Below are 23,462 nucleotides of genomic sequence, written 5' to 3'. Positions count from 1 at the left end.
TGGTGGTAAACAGCTGTTTTGAAAACTTGGAGGGAGGAGTGGGATTGAAGAGAGTGTGGGAATTTGTTCCAGAGGTGTGGGTAGAGGAATGAAAGAGTGAAAGTGAGCAGCGATTCGTGATTTTGGTAGTTTTACCAGAAGAGGGTTGCTGACGGACCCTGAGAGCCCTGCGGAAATATGGGGAGGGGGGGGGGACATATCGCAGACAGAGCGGGAGGGGGGGGGGGAGACCAGAAAGGAGATGATCGAAGGTGGAAAGACGACCGACCTGCTTGCGGTGAGAGAGTGAGAGGCCCAAAGACTCAGCCTCACTGCGAGAGATACCAATGATCCTAAATGCCTTGGTTTCCACAGCATGAAGCTGAGAAAGGTGAGCGGCAGGAGCACCAGCCCAGAGGGGAGAGCAATACTCCATCAGGCTGTGGAAAAAAGCTTTGTATATGGTCAGGAGCTCAGGTGGGCTGGGGAAGGACTTTGCACGACGGAGGATTCCCAGTTGGCGACTGGCTTTGGAGTCCAGGTTGGAAATCCATGAGCCTTGTTTGTGCGTTGCAGTTCACATTCTTTGAATTTGGTTGTTAATGATGCTGCCAAGTGTTGTTTGGAAACAATGGCTTTATTTGACATAGCAAAATGTGTTTCGGTGTAATCTCAAGTTCAACACGTCGTTGGCAAATTATAATCCATTATGTGTCTAATCTCACAGTGAAACCATTCAGTGAAACAAGATGTCAATGTCCAATTACTGCCTTAAAGCCTCTTCACTCAAGGCTCTGTGATATCTTGGATGCACTAATTGGAATGTCTGATGACACCACCTCAACAGGACTATCTGGTGATACCACTCGAGTGGATGCACAAGCTCTTGCAAAAGGCATTTCTAGTTTGTGGTTTCTCCTGCTGTGTGGTACGAGATCCTCTTCGAGATCAATATGTGAGCAAACAACTTCACGAGAAGAACTTTGACATGCATGATACCATTGAGCAACCAAAAGAAACCAAGAAGTTTCTTGTAGACTGCAGGAGTGATGAAGGGTTTGAGAAAATACTGGTAGATTCACGGTGAACTTCCTGAATAGTTAGAGACACAAGTAGATGCACGGTGAACTTGCTGAGGAGTTGGAGATACTGGTAGATGCACGGTGAACTTGCTGAGGAGTTGGAGATACTGGTAGATGCACGGTGAACTGGTTGAGGAGTTGGAGATACTGGTAGATGCACGGTGAACTTGCTGAGGAGTTGGAGATACTGGTAGATGCACGATGAACTTGCTGAGGAGTTGGAGATACTGGTAGATGCACGGTGAACTTGCTGAGGAGTTGGAGATACTGGTAGATGCACGGTGAACTGGTTGAGGAGTTGGAGATACTGGTAGATGCACGGTGAACTTGCTGAGGAGTTGGAGATACTGGTAGATGCACGGTGAACTGGTTGAGGAGTTGGAGACACTGGTAGATGCACGGTGAACTTGCCGAGGAGTTGGAGATAATGGTAGATGCACGGTGAACTGGTTGAGGAGTTGGAGATACTGGTAGATGCACGGTGAACTTGCCGAGGAGTTGGAGATAATGGTAGATGCACGGTGAACCTGCCGAGAAGTTGGAGATACTGTCGGATAGATGGTGAACTTGCCGAGGAGTTGGAGACAATGGTAGATGCATGGTGAACTTGCCGAGAAGTTGCAGATACTGGTAGATGCACGGTGAACTTGCTGAGGAGTTGGAGACACTGCTAGATGCACGGTGAACTTGCTGAGGAGTTGGAGATAATGGTGGATGCATGGTGAACTTGCCGAGGAGTTGAAGACACTGGTAGATGCACGATGAACTTGCTGAGGAGTTGGAGATACTGGTAGATGCACGGTGAACTTGCTGAGGAGTTGGAGATACTGGTAGATGCACGGTGAACTGGTTGAGGAGTTGGAGACACTGGTAGATGCACGGTGAACTTGCCGAGGAGTTGGAGATAATGGTAGATGCACGGTGAACCTGCCGAGAAGTTGGAGATACTGGCAGATGCACGATGAACTTGCTCAGGAGTTGGAGATAATGGTAGATGCACGGTGAACCTGCCGAGAAGTTGGAGATACTGTCGGATAGATGGTGAACTTGCCGAGGAGTTGGAGACAATGGTAGATGCATGGTGAACTTGCCGAGAAGTTGCAGATACTGGTAGATGCACGGTGAACTTGCTGAGGAGTTGGAGACACTGCTAGATGGACGGTGAACTTGCTGAGGAGTTGGAGATAATGGTGGATGCATGGTGAACTTGCCGAGGAGTTGAAGACACTGGTAGATGTACGTTGATCTTGCCGAGGAGTTGGAGACACTGGTAGATGTACGTTGATCTTGCCGAGGAGTTGGAGACACTGGTAGATGCACGATGAACTTGCTCAGGAGTTGGAGATGCTGATCGATGCACGGTGAACTTGCTGAGGAGTTGGAGATACTGATTGATGCACGGTGAACTTGCTGAGGTCGAGACACTGGTATATGTACGTTGAACTTGCTGAGGAGTTGGAGATACTGGTAGATGCACGGTGAACTTACTGAGGAGTTGGAGATACTGGTAGATGCACGGTGAACTTACTGAGGAGTTGGAGAGACTGGTATATGTACGTTGAACTTTCTGAGGAGTTGGAGATACTGTCAGATGCATGGTGAACTTGCCGAGGAGTTGGAGACAATGGTAGATGCACGGTGAACTTACTGAGGAGTTGGAGATACTGGTTGATGAACGGTGAACTTGCTGAGGTCGAGACACTGGTATATGTACGTTGAACTTACTGAGGAGTTGGAGATACTGGTAGATGCACGGTGAACTTACTGAGGAGTTGGAGAGACTGGTATATGTACGTTGAACTTTCTGAGGAGTTGGAGATACTGTCAGATGCATGGTGAACTTGCCGAGGAGTTGGAGACAATGGTAGATGCACGGTGAACTTACTGAGGAGTTGGAGATACTGGTTGATGAACGGTGAACTTGCTGAGGTCGAGACACTGGTATATGTACGTTGAACTTGCTGAGGAGTTGGAGATACTGGTAGATGCATGGTGAACTTACTGAGGAGTTGGAGAGACTGGTATATGTACGTTGAACTTGCTGAGGAGTTGGAGATACTGTCAGATGCATGGTGAACTTTCCGAGGAGTTGGAGACAATGGTAGATGCACGGTGAACTTACTGAGGAGTTGGAGATACTGGTTGATGAACGGTGAACTTGCTGAGGTCGAGACACTGGTATATGTACGTTGAACTTGCTGAGGAGTTGGAGATACTGGTAGATGCACGGTGAACTTACTGAGGAGTTGGAGATACTGGTTGATGAACGGTGAACTTGCTGAGGTCGAGACACTGGTATATGTACGTTGAACTTGCTGAGGAGTTGGAGATACTGGTATATGTACGTTGAACTTGCTGAGGAGTTGGAGATACTGGTATATGTACGTTGAACTTGCTGAGGAGTTGGAGATACTGTCAGATGCACGGTGAACTTGCCGAGGAGTTGGAGATACTGGTTGATGAACGGTGAACTTGCTGAGGTCGAGACACTGGTATATGTACGTTGAACTTGCTGAGGAGTTGGAGATACTGTCAGATGCATGGTGAACTTGCCGAGGAGTTGGAGATACTGGTTGATGAACGGTGAACTTGCTGAGGTCAAGACACTGGTATATGTACGTTGAACTTGCTGAGGAGTTGGAGATACTGTCAGATGCATGGTGAACTTGCCGAGGAGTTGGAGATACTGGCACACTTTGAACCAGATCCGGTCCATGTGGGGAGAAAGTGGAAGGAGTTCACATATGAAACAGATAATGAGCAGATTCATGAAATTCAAACTGATAACGATGAACTTTGTGAAAGGAACACATCGTATGACATCAAGTGATCCATATTAAACATTATAATGTGCATTTCTTCAGGTACATATCCTGTGAAAAGTGTAGAACAATGAGAATGTATAATCAGTAACAGATTTTCCTTTTTCATGCAAAAACAATAAAAAGAGCAATCAGAGATTGCAGACCCCTGCCAGGACTTGTTTTGTGTGTCGTTAGCGTAGTTTTGTGTGGTTTATTTTGTATGGCGTTCGTGTGCTGGTGTGTTTCATAATAAAAAGAGACATAATTAGAACTGCCACTTTGTAAATGCTGGCGGTGATGACCGGGTACCAAGATGTCCCGCTTTGCTGAAACGGCACTTTGATTGGACACCTGACCCTTGATCCATGAAGTTTTAAAATTATTATTCAATTTAATTCAGAATGGGATTAAAATAAACAGTATTCAATTTTTATCCCCCGTCGCGTGGCGGAAGGGGGATATTGTTGTCACCCAGGTCGTCCGGCTGTCCGTCCGTCCGTCCGTCCGTCCATCAACATTTATAGCTGTGAGCGCGATAACTCATAAACTGTTCACCATATCGATTTTAAATTTGGGTCACACATGTATCACCTGAAAAGGAAGAATCCGATTGATTTTGGACGTGGCCGGATCCAAGATGGCCGACTGGGGCGGCCATCTTCAAAAAAAATGTTTTTTCCCCATATCGATTTGAAATTTGGGTCACACATGTACCACCTGAAAAGGAAGAACCCTATTGATTTTGGGCGTGGCCGGATCCAAGATGGCCGACTGGGGCGGCCATCTTGAAAAAAATGTTTTTTGTAATAAATGGAAAACCGCTTATCTGATTTCAATTATTTTTGGTTACTACGTTCCTCACCCCTGGGGAACTTTTTCGAGATGATGACCAAATGGTGTCTTGTTTCCAATTCACCTCCCTCATTATCTGGAATATGTATGACCTTTTTCATTCAATGGCGGGGGATTCCCCATCTCTGATGGTATATTTAGCTATGACTAGCAAATCCAAACTGTCGCTTTGCTGATGGGGGTATAAAGGGTGGGGTGGAGAAAGAGAGGGATAGAGAGGAGAGAGGGGAGGCATAGAGGATGGAGGGAGGGGAGAGGAGAGGGGAAGCAAGGAGTGGGTGAAGAAGGGGGAGCTAGGAAGGGGAGAAGATTGAGGAAGGGTGTGAAGGTAGCGAGAGTGAGAGCGAGAGAGAGAGAGAGAGAGAGAGAGAGAGAGAGAGAGAGAGAGAGAGAGAGAGAGAGAGAGAGAGGTTGCTTTAGCAAAAGAGTGATACATTATGCTTAATGACTGAACACAAAAAAAATCTCATGTCAGAACAGCTGTGCACACAACGACACAACATAGTTTGTGAAGTAATCCTCTGACACATCTGCAAAAACTTTGATATCCAGGTTCCAGAAAATTCCTCGGATCATTACCCAAAAGCAATCACTGAAAACATGGAAGAACCAGTCACGTACGGCCTAATGATCCCATCGAGCAGGAACATCGAAAACAAAGCGTTGCGACCACATATCAAAATTAGGTACAAAAAAGAGAAGGCATTGCTAATTGAGGTGTTAATACCAGTGATTTTGGACTAAACGATGCAGAAATCAAGAAAATAACCAAACACCATGACCTCAAGAATGAAGTGAAAAGATCCTGGAAGCTGAAGAATGCCAAAGTTGTACCAGTGAGAGTTAGAACTCTGGGAATGATGATGAAGAACCTCGTAGATATATTAAAAACCATCCCTGGGAATATCATTTAAAAATACTGTTATTAGAACTACAGTGGGAAGCTGTCCAGGGCTCAGTGAAGATCGTGAAGAGAGCCCCGGCACAAAACTTTGAGTAGTTCGGGAATTGTAGCCAATTGTATTGACCATCTGTGAAAAAATTGTTTACCAAAAAATTTCCTCACTAACGTATTCATCGAGGTGTCTACTAACACCTATCAATTAGTGCAAACCCAAATCCTTGTGGAAAATTCTGGGGAGCCAATCAAAGTTCGGGTGCTCGGCCTGCGTGAAAAAAATCGGAAAAAAGTAACTTTTGCCAATATTGACTTGTGGGATATCTAACTAGGGTTTTTTGGGGTGCTGAATTGATTCCAACCATCATTTTTGAGAAAAAAACACCCCTTGATCATATAAAATGTATTTTGACATTTTTAACAGAACTGTGCTCAATGGAAATGTTACTTCGTCAGCTTTTACAACCTTATTCATCAAACTCCCCAGTATCTTCCTCACTCCTCTTGTCATCCAGCTGGTTTATGTTCAGGCAAGAGTTACCATGACAGATGCCGCAAGCAGAAATACACTTGACTCCTTGATTTTTACAGCAGCACCTGTGTGAGCTGCAGTCCCCCACACAGTTGCAGCTGGCAAACGTCAGGAGGTAGTCTGGTGCAATGGGGTCTGTAGAAGGGACTGGTGCATATCCTTGCTCAGTGAGTTGCCATCCATAGTCCCGGGCATCCAACGATGGACTTTGCAGCATCAGCCATTCTCTAGTCTGGAGGTAAGCTCGGAGAGAGTGCTGTGCTGCAGCTCCTGTTGTCGGGGGGTGTTTCTCAGGTTTTATGCTCCAAGTAGCAGCTCGCTTGCTGAAGATGTCGAATCTCAAGTCTTCCAAGTCCTTGGAGGATTTCCCATGGAACATGACCATGAAAAGTTCACAGCCTGCTTTAATGATATCACCTTTCTCAGCTCAGATGTCCATAAACACGTCCATTGCCCTCTCTGCTTCATCAGTCTTGCAGAGCTTGCTTAGCAAAGTTGGTTTGCTAAACCCCAAAATTGCAGACACTGTTTTGCAGCCAGAGAAGCTGTGCAAGAAGATGAGATACCTCCGGTATGTCTCAAGGAGGGCCTCCCGGATCTTTCTGACATTGTAAGATGTTTCTTTGGCTGTCGTGAGGAAGATCGAATGGTCTGCAACATAATGAATCAGCATAACCAGGACGTCTGTGTCCTCAGCCCTCACCTCAACAGGGGACTCTCTTGCCTCATCTAGAGCTGCGCGGACGATGGAGGTGTCGGCATCATCGGAGCATTTCTGTACACTGATTCCATTGCTATTAAATGTCTCAGCAAGGAGCAGAACGAGCTGGGCTTTGTTGTTCTTGTTATCGAGGAACTTTTCTCTTGCAATGATGATTTTGAGATCCCGACGAATCTGAATGTCACGGCATGCATTGTTTGTTCGTCTCAAGTGGTCATGGTCCTTGGTGGAGCTGCCATATCCGTCAAAGACCACCGTTATCCGGAGGCGATGGCTCCCCATGGACTTCACAAACCGGAGGTAGCTCTCGACAACATCCTTCCAAGTGAGGTTAGCTTCCCACTTAACATTGTGCAGGAGCTACCCACCATCAACCACAAGGCTTGTGCAGGGGGTTGTTCGACAGGTGCCACACATGCCTTCAGGGACCTTGCTTGGGCAGCCTTGTCTGGCTTTCGCAACTTTTGATTTTTGTCAAACAGAGACATCGGTTTTGGCGTCAACTCAAAGCACAGAGCTTCTTCGGTCTTGACTTCACGCTCACTGATGACAATGAGGCGGTTGAATAGCTTCAGTGAGTCAATGACCAGCTTCTCGCCATTGACTTTGGGTCCAGATCTGAGGCTTGCAAGTGATTTGACCTTGTGTTTGGTTACCATTGCATCCACAACAGTTTTCCCATCCATCTTAGCCTGTATGGCTCTGCCAACTTCTTCTGCTTGATCAGCGTTGACCTGGTCTTCGGGAGTGCTGCTGAACCCAGTTGAGAAGGACACCAGAGTCTTCTTGTCCCGTGTGGCATTGAAAGGGTTGACTTCCTCCAACCACCCAACTATGGTGTTGACAGCATCGTTATCTCTCTTCATTTGAGCTCTTTTAACGTCGGTGTGGACAGGTACCCCACATTTGACCATGCTTCTTTCTAGCTCTTGGTGAATGAACGAGAAGTGGTTCAGTCTGAACCCAAGACTTATGAGAAGACTCATTCCGAAAGCGGCCTCTGTTTAGACCACCGGATGATTTTGCCTCACGCATGAGTGTGGTTTCTATCGTGATGTCGGTTTTGACACATACATCTGACACAAATTTTGACACAAAGCAGACAGAACACACATACAGTGATGTGTTATAACATGAATAGGTCCACTCTACGTTGAATATCTTCAACTTCTATTGAGTCCGGTACACAATAATTTTATAGCTTAAAGCTCTCAGCTAACATCAGCTAACACAGAGAATTCTACTGAGCATGAGCACAAGTTTAACCAACAATATATCAGTGGTTTAAAAAATGTTGTATGCTGGTTTCAGCACAATTTGAACAATCTGAATCAATTGAGCCAAATTACCATAAAACACAGTCTGAGATATCTAAAAATGTATCATATCAATATTTTACGGCCAGGGATTCATTTTTCCTCAAATATAATGGTTGGAATCAATTCAGCACCCCAAAAAAACCCTTAGTTCGACATCCCACAAGTCAATATTGGCAAAAGTTAATTTTTCCGATTTTTTCACGCAGGCCCTCTGAGCACCCGAACTTTGATTGGCTCTCCAGAATTTTCCACAAGGATTTGTGTTTGCACTAATTGATAGGTGTTAGTAGACACCTAGATGAATACGTTAGTGAAGAAATTTTTTGGTAAGCAATTTTTTCACAGATGGTCAATACAATTTGCTCAAATTCCCTAACTGGAGAACAGAAAACATCACAGCTTGGTCCATTAATAATGACTTACTTACCGAAATAAAGGTGAATAGTTTGAGTCCACCCTGGGAGGAATCCATTCCACATATGAAGAGATCAATCAACGACACACAAACACACACACACACACACACACACACACACACACACACACACACACACACACACACACACACACACACACACACACACACACACACACACACACACACACACACACACACACTGGGAGGTGGATACTTTGAGACCTGTGTGGGCTCCATTCCACTTTCTGAAACCCCTGTATGGAGATAACAACTAACTATCAAAAACCATGAACACACACACCGGTGCCAAGCACTGATCTCTACACCTTGATTGGTCATGACGGCTCGTGCGTGAAGCCACCGGAAGTGCACTGTCCGCCATCTTGTCTCCCCCAAAAGAGGCGAACTGTAGTAACACGCAGCGTTCAACCGGGCCCGGCCGATTTTGCAAAATATATTTCTTCAAATATATTTCAACTTTTATCTAGTATTTTAATGGATTTTGAATTAAATTACTGTTCCTATTACTTAATCGAATTCCGGAAAATTCCCTTGGAGCTCCTTGGCAATCGCAAGGAGGTGATCATTGCATATTATGAGGCCCGACACAGGGTTGGATCGGAAAACAAACATAGGCGGAACATCCAAGTTACATTAGGCTCCAGGTCACTTCATCAATAACAAAACAAAACTAAAGTCATGTTTTTTAATGTCATTTAAAATACTAGTGCGGGCCCGTACGTGTGTGCCCGTAGGTGCGTGCCCGCACGTGCGTGGCCGTATGTGTGTGGCCATACGTGCGTGTCTGTACGTGCAAAAAAAACCAAAACATTTCAAACCGCGTGCCAGAAACAACAACCACACAGACTGTTCCTTCGCTCTCGCGTGCCCGTACATGCCTGGCCGTATGTGCGTGCTCATACGTGCGTGCCCGTACGTGCGTGCCGGTACGTGCGGGGCCGTACGTGCAAAAAAAAAAAAAAGAATTGATAAGTGTCACGTCAATTGTGACGTCATTGTACCGTGTCCTGTCATTGGTTTGGTAAATAAATGGCCATAACTTGGGAAACACTTGGGAAACAGCTGAAACGGACGAAGAAGAATGATATCAAACCTTGAAAAGGCACATACTCAGGTTCCCAGCGTCAATTGTGATGTCATATCAAACGAAGAAGAAGAAGAATTGTGACGTCAATCGTGCAAAAAAAAAAAAAATAATAATAATAAATAAAGAAAAGAAGAACATTTGGGACGTCAATCGTGATGTCATAGCACCGTGTCCTGTCATTGGTTGGTAAATAAATGGCCATAACTTGGGAACCGCTTGTCCTATTAATATCAAACCTTGAAAAGGCACATCTACAGGGCCCCAGCAATATACGTGGAAAGTTTCAATTTGATCGGATCAGTGGTTGTCGAGAAACGGTGGTCGCAGACACACATACAGACAGACAGACAGACACACAGAGATTGCTGGAATTATAGATAGATGTTTTGTTATTTTAGGCAATTTTATGTTATTATACGTTTCTTAATGTTTTTAAGGATTTTTAAAAGTTTCAACTTTCTTACGTTTTTTAAGGGATTTAAAAAAATTCTCTTTTTTTTGTTGTTTTTAGTGTTTTTTTAAGGTTAGGTTTTCCTCGACATTTTTTGTAGCAGGGGAGGGCAAAAATGGTGGGGGGGTATTTTGGTTCAACATAAGTGGGAGGGTCAAAACTTTTAATGTACAAAAGAGAGTGCGGGGGAAATGATTTTTTTTTTTGTGGGGAAAATTTGTTTTCGCAGAGGTGAGCGATTTTGGGGAAGGCATATGTGAATACATTTCCAAACTTAAAGGGTTTAATTTGTTAGTTTTTAATCTGTCACTCTCCAAAATAAGAGGTGTACCATTAGATTCTCAGGGGGGCATGGAAGTTTTTATGGTAAAAAAAAAATATCTTTTTTTATTTTATAACCTTCACTAAACAGCATTTGGGTACTTCCATGTAAAAGTGGACACTGGGTGAAAAAAATAAAGTGAACCATATACTATATTTTTTAATATATCTGTTGGGAAACATCCCCAGGTTTAATGTTTTGATGCATATTTCTCATCTGGACCAATCAACTAAGAATTAGTGGATGCCTTCCAATTAGATTATTTTCAGTCAGATTCTGTCATGAAAACCTCGGTATCAAAGAACCCTCCTGGAATATCGATAAATCAGACTGATCCAGCTAACTATTTTCTCTTATAAACTTTGGCACTTATAGTTCATGTAGAAATAATATTTGCTCTAGGACGAATTGTATTGGTACAGGGTTGTGGAAGTCAATTGATAGTGGTTGGTGTAACGTGAGTTACTGAAACATATCATTCTTTTACATAAGTTTCAAATCCATTCACATCTGAACACATTCGCTTGCCAGTCTGGCCCGTTTCAGTGAACTAGACCTATTGGCAACAAAACAATGATCAGATTCTATCCTAAAGTACATAGCAGTCATCTATAAACTGTAACGTGAGTTACTCACTTTTTCATCATTATATAAGTTACATGTTGCAGTTCACTTTTCATTCTTTCTAAAATTCAAGTATGGACCCTCAGTCATTATACATAACTGGCTACTCTGTAATTCATATGTCTTTTTGAGGAGAAACAGTTAATAAAGTTTAGTTGTTTTTGACCATGTCCATTTGTTGTAACGTGAGTTACCATGCCTAAAAAGGCCATGCTACACCACACATTGAAGACATTCATCATCAGACCATACCACAGAATAGGTTCAATATCAATGCTCGCCTGACCAATAATCTGGATCATTGCAGTTGTTAGCAATGCTGTGGGGGACTAGATACATTCTCATATGACCTTCAAATGTAACGTGAGTTACCATGGAAGTCACGATTTAAGGGAAGGCGTCTTTCAGATCGATGAAACATGCTGGTCACCACTTAAATTCAGGCAAGTGCAACATCCCAAGCTAAGCAATTTCACCCCGCATAATCTCATTGAATTTGGAACTTTTAGAATTGCACCAATCTTCACAAACTTGTCAGGATCTAGCGGATTTCAAATATTTTTTTTTTTTCACAAGTAACAATATTCTTCATATGTTCATATTAATTTTAGTTTCTTTAATTGATTGTATTAAGAATTATGACACTCAAACAAGTGTGAACTTTCTTTTTATGCAGTGATAATATCTTTTTTTTGGTAAAGGACCAATCAATAACACAGGGGGATTATAGGGAGAATCCAAGCTTTGGAGAACCTTCAGGATGGAATCTGAAATTTTTGTTTGGAACATGAAGTATTAAATGGAGACAATTTTGAAAATACAGGGGGGGGGGAGGCAAGAAAATTTTGAAAACACAGAGGGCGGGAGCCTGAAAATTTTGAGCGAGCATGAGGGGGACGCAAAATTTTGTAATTTTTTTTTTATTTCTCCCATCCCCTCTAAATATTGATCATTCTCTAAATATAAAATTTTAATGAGCAATAGAGTTTATCATTCCTCTGTGGTCTCAACAAGTACAAAATGGATATTTAGTATTTGTGGAAGCATTCTGTTTCCCTTGATGGAATAGCTTGATCTTAGAGTAACATGATGATGCAATTTTTACCGGTACTAGTGAACATAATTGTCATCTACTGTGGTGTCAAACTGGTGATCATGTAGCTCAGGGAACAGTTTTAGCTCTGCACTGATGAAGCAACTGCCTGTCAGATGCCACCCCCCCTCCTGTGGAAGCTTTTCATGGGGTGGGGGGTCTGTGGAAACACTTTTCCGTTTCTAAGCAATTAAGTCTGTGATTTTTACTGATGGCTGAACAAAATGAGTTTGGACATTCGTTTCCTAACTTTGGGTCCGGTAACAGAGGCTGCCATCTGTTTCCCTATATGGAAAAGCTTGATCTTACAGTAACATGATGCTGCAAGTTTTACAAGGTAGTGACCATGATTGTCATCTACTGCAGTGTCAAACTGGTGTTCATGTAGCTCAGGGAACAGTTTCAGCCCTGCACAGTTACTCAAAACTGATGAAGCAACTGCCTGTGAGATGCCACCCCCTGTGGAAGCTTTCCATTTGAGGTCTTTAAGAGTCTTTGGAAACACTTTTCTGTTTCCAAGCAAACAGTGATTACATTAGGTGATGCTTTCTGCAGACATCCACGATCCTTTAGTGCCACAAATTGTGAACTTTGCCATTGGGGGCAGTCAGTGCCTCCGTGCACACCATACAGTTCACTTTACGTTTTATTATTTTTACTACAAAACCAGCAATGTAATTAATAGCTACTTTTTTGTATTCTGATACTTGTTCAAAGTTTGGCACATCAGCATAATCATGGTCATCGTGTATTGGACTATCCTGGAGTATATGATCATACTTCCGTGCAGTTACTATCATATAGTTCATGACTTGAGTTAGTAAGCTTACCGGTGCGGTGCGGTCTGTAAATCTGTAGTCCCTGTCAGTGCACAGACGTAAAAGGTGATTAAACTACGCGAAGTGACATTCTCTCACGGTCACACGAGGTCTGTGATTTCCACAAGTTCATTTCACCAACTGATAAAACTTTGCATGAGTTACACGCAAAGTTTATTGCTTGCATTTGGAGATTTCTTACTGCCAGTCTGCTGTTTTCGTACTTCGCTGCAGTGATGTTTTGGGGGAGACAAGATGGTGGAAAGTGAACTTCCGGTGACTTCACTCCTCGGTATACAATCGCTGTTGACGTGACCAATCCAGGTGTAGAGATCAGTGGTGCCAAGTGCCATTGGAGTAACACAGTTTATATACATACACGTGCAAATGTACACATGCATCAAGTAAGTAAAAACGACAAACATGAAGATTTATCTTGAAACAACGTTCTTTGAAAGAGGATTTAAAGTGGGAAATTCGTGAAATTCAGACTGCATGGAGAGAGAGCCGTGACAAGAGGATGAGCCTGATAAACGAAATAATTAATAAATATAATAATAAAGATAAAGTCTTAAGGAGGAACCTGGATAGGATTCGTGTTTCAGCTGCTACTCCTCTACCCTCAAACCCATCCACACACAGCCAAGTGAGCCTTGTTCAAAAAAACAATAAAAATAAAAAACAACCCAGATAAAAAATTAAATAATCCTGGATGCCAGAACATGTGTCCGATCAAGTTGAAATTTAAAACATGTATTCACCATCATGACTTGATCATAATTTTGAAGTTCCACGTCGATTGATTAAGTGGTTCCAGAGAAAACATTATTTAATATATTCTTCAATCCAATATGGCTGCCAAACCATGTGACCTATCAATTATTCCTTTACAAACCTGCACACCCGTGGCTTAGGGAACATTTGTGTGAAGATTCCCCTTCATCTGTCCAACCGTTCTGGAGAGGAAGATTTTTTTCATGGATTTTAGGGTAAATTGAATATGGCTACCAAACCATGGGACCTATGACATCATATGTATGAACCTTTTGTTCCTCATGGAAAGGCAGTCATACGTGTAAAATTTCACTTCAATCTGTTCAGCTGTTTCGGAGATGAAGATTTTATAAGGTTGTTTTATTTCTAAAACAATACGTCTGCCAAATCACATGACCGATGACGTCATCAAAAAATTTCTGTGCACAATTTTATCCCTAGAAGACCCTCAAAATTTTTCATACAGATCAGATGTAGCGTTCTACACGTGTAATTATGACGTCATAACGAAGGCACCTACAATGTCATAAAAAAAAAAAAAAAAATATATATATATATATATATATATATATATATATATATATAATCACATATTCCTCATGAGGAACATTTTCCACGTGCTGAGTTTCAGTTTTTTTCTTGGTACGTTTTCAGAGATAGAGGTCCAAAGTTGTTCCGTTTTTCCAACATGGCTGCCACACCACGTGACCTATGACGTCATAATTATCAACACAACATTCTACATGAGTTGTCGCTCGAAAGGTGAAATTTTTTGTCTCAATCCGACAGGAGGTTGCGGAGAAAAACACTAAAGTTCAGTGCAGACAAACAAACAGATGGACCCAAATGTGATACCCTCTCCTTCGGTGAGGGTAATAAATCAGTAATTATCAATGCAGAAGTTTTCTTCATACCAATTCACAATATTCATTTTTGAAAGTTAATTGGGGGTGGATGGAGCGCAAAGCTGAAGGTTCGTCTCAGGCGCCCAATACCCTCCCTTGCCTGTCAGTCAGGGCAGGCCTTTGGATCATGGATGACACCATGGTTTAGTAGGGGAACTTCAAGGTGGCTGTTCATTCTGATACCATTAACAAGTGGAAGTTCAAGATTTCACTTTCACTCCCAAAGAGCCTTTTTTATTGAGACTGTTTCGTTTTGTGAAGACATAACTGATGACCAACCATGGTGGTCAATACAAATATGCCATTTCATGGCAATAACAATTCACCTGAAGTTAATCCTCCATTTATCTAACCATTCTAACACCAAAAATGCCATCAACAGTAAGATAACTAATTTTCAGCACAGTTCCTTATCTTGAGAAGGACAGATGGAAGAGGATGAAGTCAAACTAACCAAGAAAGCACGGGAATGAGCCAATTACAGGGAAAAGATCAAGAGGACGACGGAGATGAAGGTATAGGGAGGTCATGGAAAGAGATTTGAAGAGCGTGGGATGAAGAGAAGGAGATGCGGGGGAACAGAGGGGAAAGGAGAAGGTGGATCCATGTGGACGACCCCTCACTGTTGGGATTGAGGCACAGAAAATAAGAAGACGACGATGTAATCATGATCTCCAGTGGGAGGCTAATGACAATATTGAGATATTTTAATTATTTTCACTGATCGATTAGGTTCATGGAGGTTCCATTAGGCTAATTATCGCAGGACAAGGACATTGGAAGATATTAATGTACTTTTTCACGAATTACAAGGACATTAGGAGAGAATTGACAGACATGTACGGTATTTGGGGTTTGGCATCCGAGTTCGCTGCATAATAAGCCAGAGGGTCAGAAACAAACATCAACAGACCAACCCAAAGAGGACTCCTTTAAATCCTCCATCTCACTGTGGCCATCTTCAACTTCAAAAGGATATACAAGTGCCGAGTACCGTGCATATCATGCGTGGTGTTGTGCTTGAGATTGGCCCTCACCTCCATTACGTACTGTCCCGCGTAAGTGCCTGTCATGGTTGAACTCTGTCCAGCCGCCCAGACACCCACAGCCCAAATGTACAATGCAGTGGGACCCAGGAGACATCCCAGCATGTAGCCCTGCATGATGAGTAAATGAGGAATGAATAATACCATAATCATCAATCAATGGGAACTGTAAGGTGAGTAATGCATTACTTTGGGAGTGTAAACCCACCCCATTTTGGATGTTTGCTTCAAAAGTCTTGTTGTTGGCGGGGAAGAAATGAGTGTAAGGGCTGCTGTTGTTCAAACAGATATCTCGCTGTAACAAAAGGAAATGGTTCAACCCAACAACATGATCAGTGAGGGACAAATAAATTGATGAGGGCATCCATTCCTTCGACATTAAAATGAACACAACATAGATCGGTTAAAGTTTAGCATGACAAAATTTCAGTAGAAAGTAGACTTTAGAGCTAAGTTGTCAAACTAAAACAACAAAAAGATCAATCAGAGATTGCAGCCCTCACCAGGAATTGTTTTGTGTAGTTTTGTGTCATGTATTGCATGTGCTGCTTTTGCACTGGTGTGTTACGTAATTAATAAGAGACATAATTAGAACTGCCACTTTATAACTGCTGGCAGTGAACACCGGGTACCAAGTTGTCCCGCTTTGATTGGACACCTGACCCTGACCTATGACGTTTATCATTATTAAAATGAATTCAGAATGGGATGAAAATAAATTCAATTCACATCAAATGGAAGACCAAATCGGTACAGTCCTGCATTGGGGTAATCAGAAGGAACCTGAACAAGAAAAAAAAGCAAAGATGAAGTCATCAGGAGGAACCTGGATAGGATTCACATTTCAGATACTACTCCTCTACCCTCAAACCCATCCAGGCACAACCAAGAGACCTTTTTCAAAAAACAAATAAATAAAATAAAATAAAAACAAATAAAAAAAAAACCCAAATCAAAAAAAAGTAAATAATTCTGGCTGCCAGACCATGTGTCGAATTTTTATTCGATCCAATATGGCTGCCGAACCATGTGACCTATCGATTATTCGTGAACAACCTTGTACATGCATGCATTGGGGAACATTTGTGTGAAGTTTCCCCTCGAACTGTCTCGCCGTTCTGGAGAAGAAAATTTTAAAATGTTTTTGGGTAAATCCAATATGGTTGCCAAAGTATATGACCGATGACATCATATGTGTGAACTTTTTGTTCCTCATGGATAGGTGGTCAAACAGCCTGGTGTTGGCTTAGTGGTTAGGGTGGCGGATTGGGATCCTCGGATCCTGAGTTCAAGCCCTGCTGGCTGCCGAATTAATACACCAGGAGGTTGACTCAGCCTGTCATCCTTCCGAGGTCGGCAAGATAAGTACCAGTGTACTGGTAAGGGGGACACTGCATCAGCGGCAAAGCTGCGTCCCAACCAATGATGCAACCAGCAGCCACAGGCTGAGAGAGAGAGAGAGAGAGAGAGAGAGAGAGAGAGAGAGAGAGAGAGAGAGAGAGAGAGAGAGAGAGAGAGAGAGAGAGAGAGAGAGAGAGAGAGAGAGAGAGAGAGAGAGAGAGAGAGAGAGAGAGAGAGAGAGAGAGAGAGAGAGAGAGAGAGAGAGAGAGAGAGAGAGAGAGGCGGTCATACGTGAAAAGTTTCGCCTCAATCTGTTCAGCCATTTCAGAGAAGATTTTTGAAGTTATATATTTTTTTCTAAACAATATGGCTGCCAAATCACGTGACTGAAGACGTCAACAATTTTTTTTTATTTTCTGTGGACCATTTTATCCCGAGATGACCCTCAAAAAAACTTTCATACTGATCAGATGCAGCGTTCTACGTATGCAATTATGAAGTCAAAATGAAGGCACCTGTGACATCATTTTTCTTTAAAATTACATTTATTCCCCATGAGGAGTACTTGCTATGAGCCAAGTTTCAATTTTTCTCCTTGCTGTGGTTTCAGAGATACAGAGGTTGAAAGTTTTTTTTCATTTTTCCAACATGGCTGCTCCACCACGTGACGCATGAAGTCATAATTATCATTAAAACATTCCACATGACTAGTCACTCCGATGGTGAAAATTTTGCCTCAATTCGACAAGCTGTTGCGAAGAAAAACACTAAAGTTCTGTGTGGACAAAGATAAACAAACAAACAAGAAGATGGCATAGTGCAGAGCACGACACTTGCAAAATATATCAAACAAATTTGACTTCAAAAATAATTGCTGGTTGAATTAAATGACCAAATATGCAACTCCTCTTCAAATTACAATTGAATCGGAACAAAATTGAGAATTTTAGAATTTTGGCCTATGTTGACCTCAAAAATAATTGGTGGTTGAATTCAGTGACCTGATATGCAAACCCTCTTTAAATTTCAAGTCGATGAGATGAAAATTAAGGATTTCAGAAATACCACCTCAGATGTTGACCTTGGGTCTATGTTGACCTTTTGGTCCATGTTGACCTCAAATATAATTGGCCGATTGAACTTAGTGACCTGAAATATAAATCCTCTTCAAATTCCAAGTCAATCGGATGAAAATTGAGGATTTTAGAAATCACACCTAAGTTGTTGACCTTTGGCCTTTGTTGACCTTCTGACCTTTTGACCTCAAAAACAATAGGCTTCTTCCTTGTAATATACTCGATCATGTGGTGAAGTTCCGTGAAGATCGTTTTTGAAATTGTGATCCGTACGCGATTGACAGACAAACAAACAAACAGAATAACAAAATCGACAAACCAATATCCTTGAAAATTCTTCGATTTTGCAAATAACAAACAAACGGACCCAATTGCAACACCCTCTCCTTCTGGGACGGTAATTATGATGTTATCTCGAATAATACCACTTTTAGTGTGATGTGGAACATGACAAAGTTAATTGTGTTTCTCTGGGTCTGATGAGAGCGTCATCTCTGTGTCTAGGAGGTCAGGGGTTAGAAACCCACCTCGTCATTCCGAAGACTTTAAAAACTAAATGGTACTGTACGTGCCGTTTCCTCACTTGATGCTCAGTGTTTAAAGGACAGAGGATGGATAAACAACCATAGGTTGGCAAATTCCAACTTAATTTCCTGCTGAGCGGGGACAGAAAAAGCGACGTCATAAAGATGGCGCCACTGTACCCAGAGTGCTCTTTCAAATGATGTCACTCCCTACACCCCTCGGCCACCTCTAAGCTCAGCGGCTATGTTTGTCTGAAGTCTGCTGTTGTCTCACGTGTGTACGTAATTTGTCTTGCAGCTCCACCACGAGCCAACACCGTTTAACAAAGACAAAAAAAAAAAAAAAAGCAAAACATGAAGAATGCAGCAATGATGTTTAGACATGACGACGACATCTTCAATGATTCAACATCACACACATGAGTAAAATGTAGACTCCAGATCAACTAATCAGCATTTTGTTTTCCATTGGAAATGTCCCTTCTATGGAGATTCGTTTGAGCACATGATCTTCCTGTTTCTCCATCACGTTAATCATCCAACATCGTTGTTAGTTCTCGATTCCTTTTTGTTCATGACTCTCTATCTCGGTTTCTTGTGGTTCATGACTCACAAACTACCACGATAATTTAAACCCTGAATTGTCTTGTTGCCCAGCATATCCTGTTTACCTTCTGACTTCTCTACTGATGTGTTTCCCTTTCTTTATCCTCCTCAATGTACAGGTTATTACCCTGTGCTTGTGAATGCGAAATGCAGGGTAAAGCGATCAGTAGCATTACATGCGTCGTACGTCGTACATGTTTGTATTTTGTTAAGAGCTTACATCGAAAACCGTTCAGCGGAGGAAATCCAAACTTCACATGACAATGTGATACAGCGGTCACTCTTTTGAGGTCAACATAGGCCAATTTTCTAAAATCCTCAATTTCCATCCAATTGACTAGAAATTTGAAGAGGATTTGCACATTTGGTCATTCAATTCAACTACCAATTATTTTTGAGGTCAACATAGGTCAAAAGGTCAACCGAGGTAGAAATTTTTGAAATTGTCAATTTTCATCCAAGTGACTTGAAATTTGAACAGGATTTGCACATTTGGTCATTCAATTAAACTACCAATTATTTTTGAGGTCAACATTGGCCAAAAGGTCAACACAGGCCATTTTTCTGAAATTGTCAATTTTCATTCGATTGACTTGAAATTTGAAGAGGATTTGCACATTTGGTCATTCAATTCAACTACCAATTATTTTTGAGGTCAACATAGGTCAAAAGGTCAACCAAGGTAGAAATTTCTGAAATTGTCAATTTTCGTCCAAGTGACTTGAAATTTGAACAGGATTTTCATAACCATCATGTGTCACGAGGTCTGGCAGCCATATTGTATCGAAGGGAAAATCTTTGAAAATCTTTGCAGGAGAAACTACTTAACCATCAATACAAACTCTTAACTAATTGATCAACTACCCGTGGGAAATATGGTTTGATAAAGATGACGTCATCAGTCACGTGGTCTGGCAGCCGTATTGGATCGAAGAAAAAAAAAACCTCAACAAAATGAAAGAGTTGGCTCACATCAAGTTCTTCTCAAGACTACGCAGGGTATGTATTCTATGAATACCAACTAGTTTTTACTTATAACTGGTGGATTTACTGCATCACCAGATGCATATAGTATGCACGCACTGGGCATTATTGGCATTGTGTCTTCACTTGCTTGCATCTATGTTTTATTGTGTATTCTAGAAAATGATCCTTCTTTATGAACGGGTCAATTCCTCCACTTCTATGATTGGTAGATGGCTGCATATGAGTGGGGTTATATGGCCCTCAGGGCTCCGAGGAGTGAGCGCGTCCTTGCGATATCTACGCATGATGTTGATAAGTACTCAGTTTATACATTTCACATATGAGTACCCTTGGAGCTCCCATGAGCAAGTACTTTCCAGGATTTTCAGAAATTATGCACAAAATGGATAGATACAGTCAGTCCGCCCTGGGATACCAAAAGGGGCTGAGGTCATGTCCAAGGTACACACTCCCACCAGGCAGCTCCATATGGCACACATTTGCAGAAAGAGAATTGGGTTCCTTTCCTCAACACCTTACCCACCAAGCTCTGACCTTTTTACCCCCATAAATCCTTCCCTTGCACACCATCAGTGCAACCACCAATTTTCAACTCATTCCGTCCAATGGTTCAGGAGAGCATAGAAGTCGAGCATACAAAAAAAAACAAAAAGCAAGTACACAAACAAATGCACCAATAAACCTTGAAATAATCCCCACAAACAAACCCACAAACCCACAAACAACCAAACCCACAAACGAACAAACAAACATTTCACAAATAATCCAAAAACAAACCCACAAACAAACAAATAAACAAACAAACAAACCCACAAAGAGACCCACAAACAAATATCCAATAAATAATCCACAAACAAACCCACAAACAAATATCCCATAAATAATCCACAAACAAACCCACAAACACACAATCCCACAACTAAACCCACATCCCAAAAATAATCCACAAACAAACCCACAAACATTCAAACACACAAACACAAATAAAAAAAATCACTCCTAGAGTGACAACTTGGCAAAACAGCACAAAGTAGAATGGCACTCGGTAGGGCGCATACCTCTCCCAGGTGGAACAGTTTACGTTTTGTATCCCACTAATGGTTTGCATCCGAACCAAAACCCAATCCTCTTGTTCTTGTCACCTATTCAACTCATCCACCATGTTTTGTAATACCTCATCCACAACTTTTGAGATATAGCGATATATTTAATTTTTGGCCCGATCTATCAATTTTAAAGATTAGGCCTGTGTTGACCTTTTGTCCTTAAAATTAATTGGTAGTTGAATTCAGCGACCGCACATGAAAATGCTCTACAAATTTCAAGTCAATGTAATGGGATGAAAATTGATGATTTTAGAAAATTTAGCCCAAATTGGCCTTTTGGCCTATTTTTACCTCCAAATTAATAGGTAATTGAATTCACTGACCTGATATGCAAATTCTCTTCAAATTTCAAGTTAATTGCATTAAAATTGAAGATTTTAGAAATTTGGCCAATGTTGTCCATTTGGTCGATGTTGACCATTTTACCTATGGTAACCACAAAACTAAAAGGTGGTTGAATTCATCTTCCTGGTCTGCAAATCCCCATAAATGAGTGCAACGTGTGGCCCTAAATGGAGTTCTTTCATCCCCTCTTCCTGTGCAGGCTGGAGTTCCTCAAGGTAGCGTTCTGGACCCTGTTCTTTTTCTGGTTTTTATCAATGATCTCTCGGACTCTGAAAAATCCTCTATTTCTCTTTGCCGACGACTCCACCCTCTGCCGTACCATCTGTCATCCCTCAGACCGGCAAGCAGCAGCTTCTTCACTCACTGCAGATCTGGATAAAATCACAAACTGGTCCAACACGTGGAACATGTCTTTCAATCCAGACAAATCTCACACTCTCACTATGTCTCTTCAAAAGGACCGTTTACAAAACCCCCCATCCACTTTCTCAACAATCCTCTGGAAGAAGTCTTTTCTTTCAAGCTTCTGGGTCTCACTATCTGCCATGACCTTTCCTGGGAAAGTCACATTTCCAACCTCGCCTCAAAAGCCAGTCGCCGACTGGGAATCCTCCGTCGTGCTAAGTCCTTCCTCGGCCCTCTTGAGCTCCTGACCACTTACAAAGCTTTTGTCCGTAGCCTGATGGAGTACTGCTCTCCCCTCTGGGCTGGTGCTCCTGCCTCCCACCTTTCTCGGCTTCACGCTGTCGAAACCAGGGCATTTAAGATCATCGGCATCTCCCGCAATGAAGCTGAGTCTTTGGGCCTCTCACTCAATCACCGCAGGTTGGTCGGTGGTCTTTCTGTCTTCTACCGACTCCTCTCCAGCCTTGCCCCCCTGCTCTCTCTGCGATTTGTCCCCACCACATTTCCACAGGGCGCTCAAGGTCCGCCAACAACCCCCTTCTGGTAAAACTACCAAAATCACGAATCACTGCTCATCTTCACTCTTTCATTCCTCTTTTTTCCCGCCTTTGGAATAAACTTCCTCACTCTATTCTTTCCCATTCTTCCCTCCAGGCTTTCAAAACAGCTGTTCACCACCACCTCTTATCTTCCCCCATCCAAATCCTCGATCTTTTCTACCCCCGATAATCCACCCAAGCCCACTTCCTTCAATTCTCCTGCTTTCCTTCCTGAAAGTCCCTGTAATGTCCATCTTCTCTTCGCCATGTTCCCCGTCCCATCCCCATCCTTCTCCCTTCTACAGTTCACCTAATGTGTCTGTTCCCCACTGTTTTGTCCCTTCCACTCCCGCCCCTCTTGTCTCATGCCTCCTTGCTGTGAGTTGTGTGTTTGCTCTCATACGAGCCTCGACCAAGGTATACAAAAAAAAAAAAAAAAAAAAAAAAGCTTTTCAAATTTCAAGCCAATCAGATGAAATTCGAGGATTTTAGAAAATCTTGCTCAAATTGGCATATTGGCTGATGTAGACCATTTTGGTAGACCGAATTTTACGAATCATCAATATGGGACCGTCACAGGGCATTAATCTCTGAAAATTTCAGAGGTATCGGTTGAGCGATTTCGCCTGGAGGCGAGCGGACAGACAGACAAACAAACAAACAAACAAACTTGCAAAAAAAAAAAATTTTTGCCAAGTAACAAACATTTCTTAAATTATATATACTGTAATCTGACTGTTCTTTTACGAATCATGTATTTGTAAGTTATTCTTCAATGGAATGAGTT

General features: G+C 42.2%; 1 protein-coding gene and 1 pseudogene across 2 annotated transcripts in view; both read right to left on the bottom strand.

Annotated features, from left to right (window-relative positions):
- The window catches only part of LOC147029246 (natural resistance-associated macrophage protein 2-like), a 118,763-nt gene that overhangs the window by 41,499 nt on the left and 53,802 nt on the right, over positions 1-23,462 (bottom strand). For both annotated transcript variants that reach the window (XM_085880163.1, XM_085880162.1), the window contains exons 10-11: positions 15,955-16,041; positions 15,738-15,857 (exon numbers count right to left, since the gene is read on the bottom strand). In XM_085880163.1, the coding sequence (XP_085736289.1) occupies positions 15,738-15,857; positions 15,955-16,041 (207 nt within the window). The remainder of the gene's footprint in view (positions 1-15,737; positions 15,858-15,954; positions 16,042-23,462) is intronic.
- Positions 3,606-8,406, bottom strand: LOC147029247 (uncharacterized; annotated as a pseudogene).

Source organism: Eptatretus burgeri, chromosome 4 (assembly GCF_056783735.1).
Source record: "Eptatretus burgeri isolate ZD-2024b chromosome 4, Ebu_testis_v1, whole genome shotgun sequence".
NCBI classification, from domain to species: Eukaryota; Metazoa; Chordata; class Myxini; order Myxiniformes; family Myxinidae; genus Eptatretus; species Eptatretus burgeri.
This window is presented reverse-complemented; position numbering and strand designations above follow the sequence as displayed.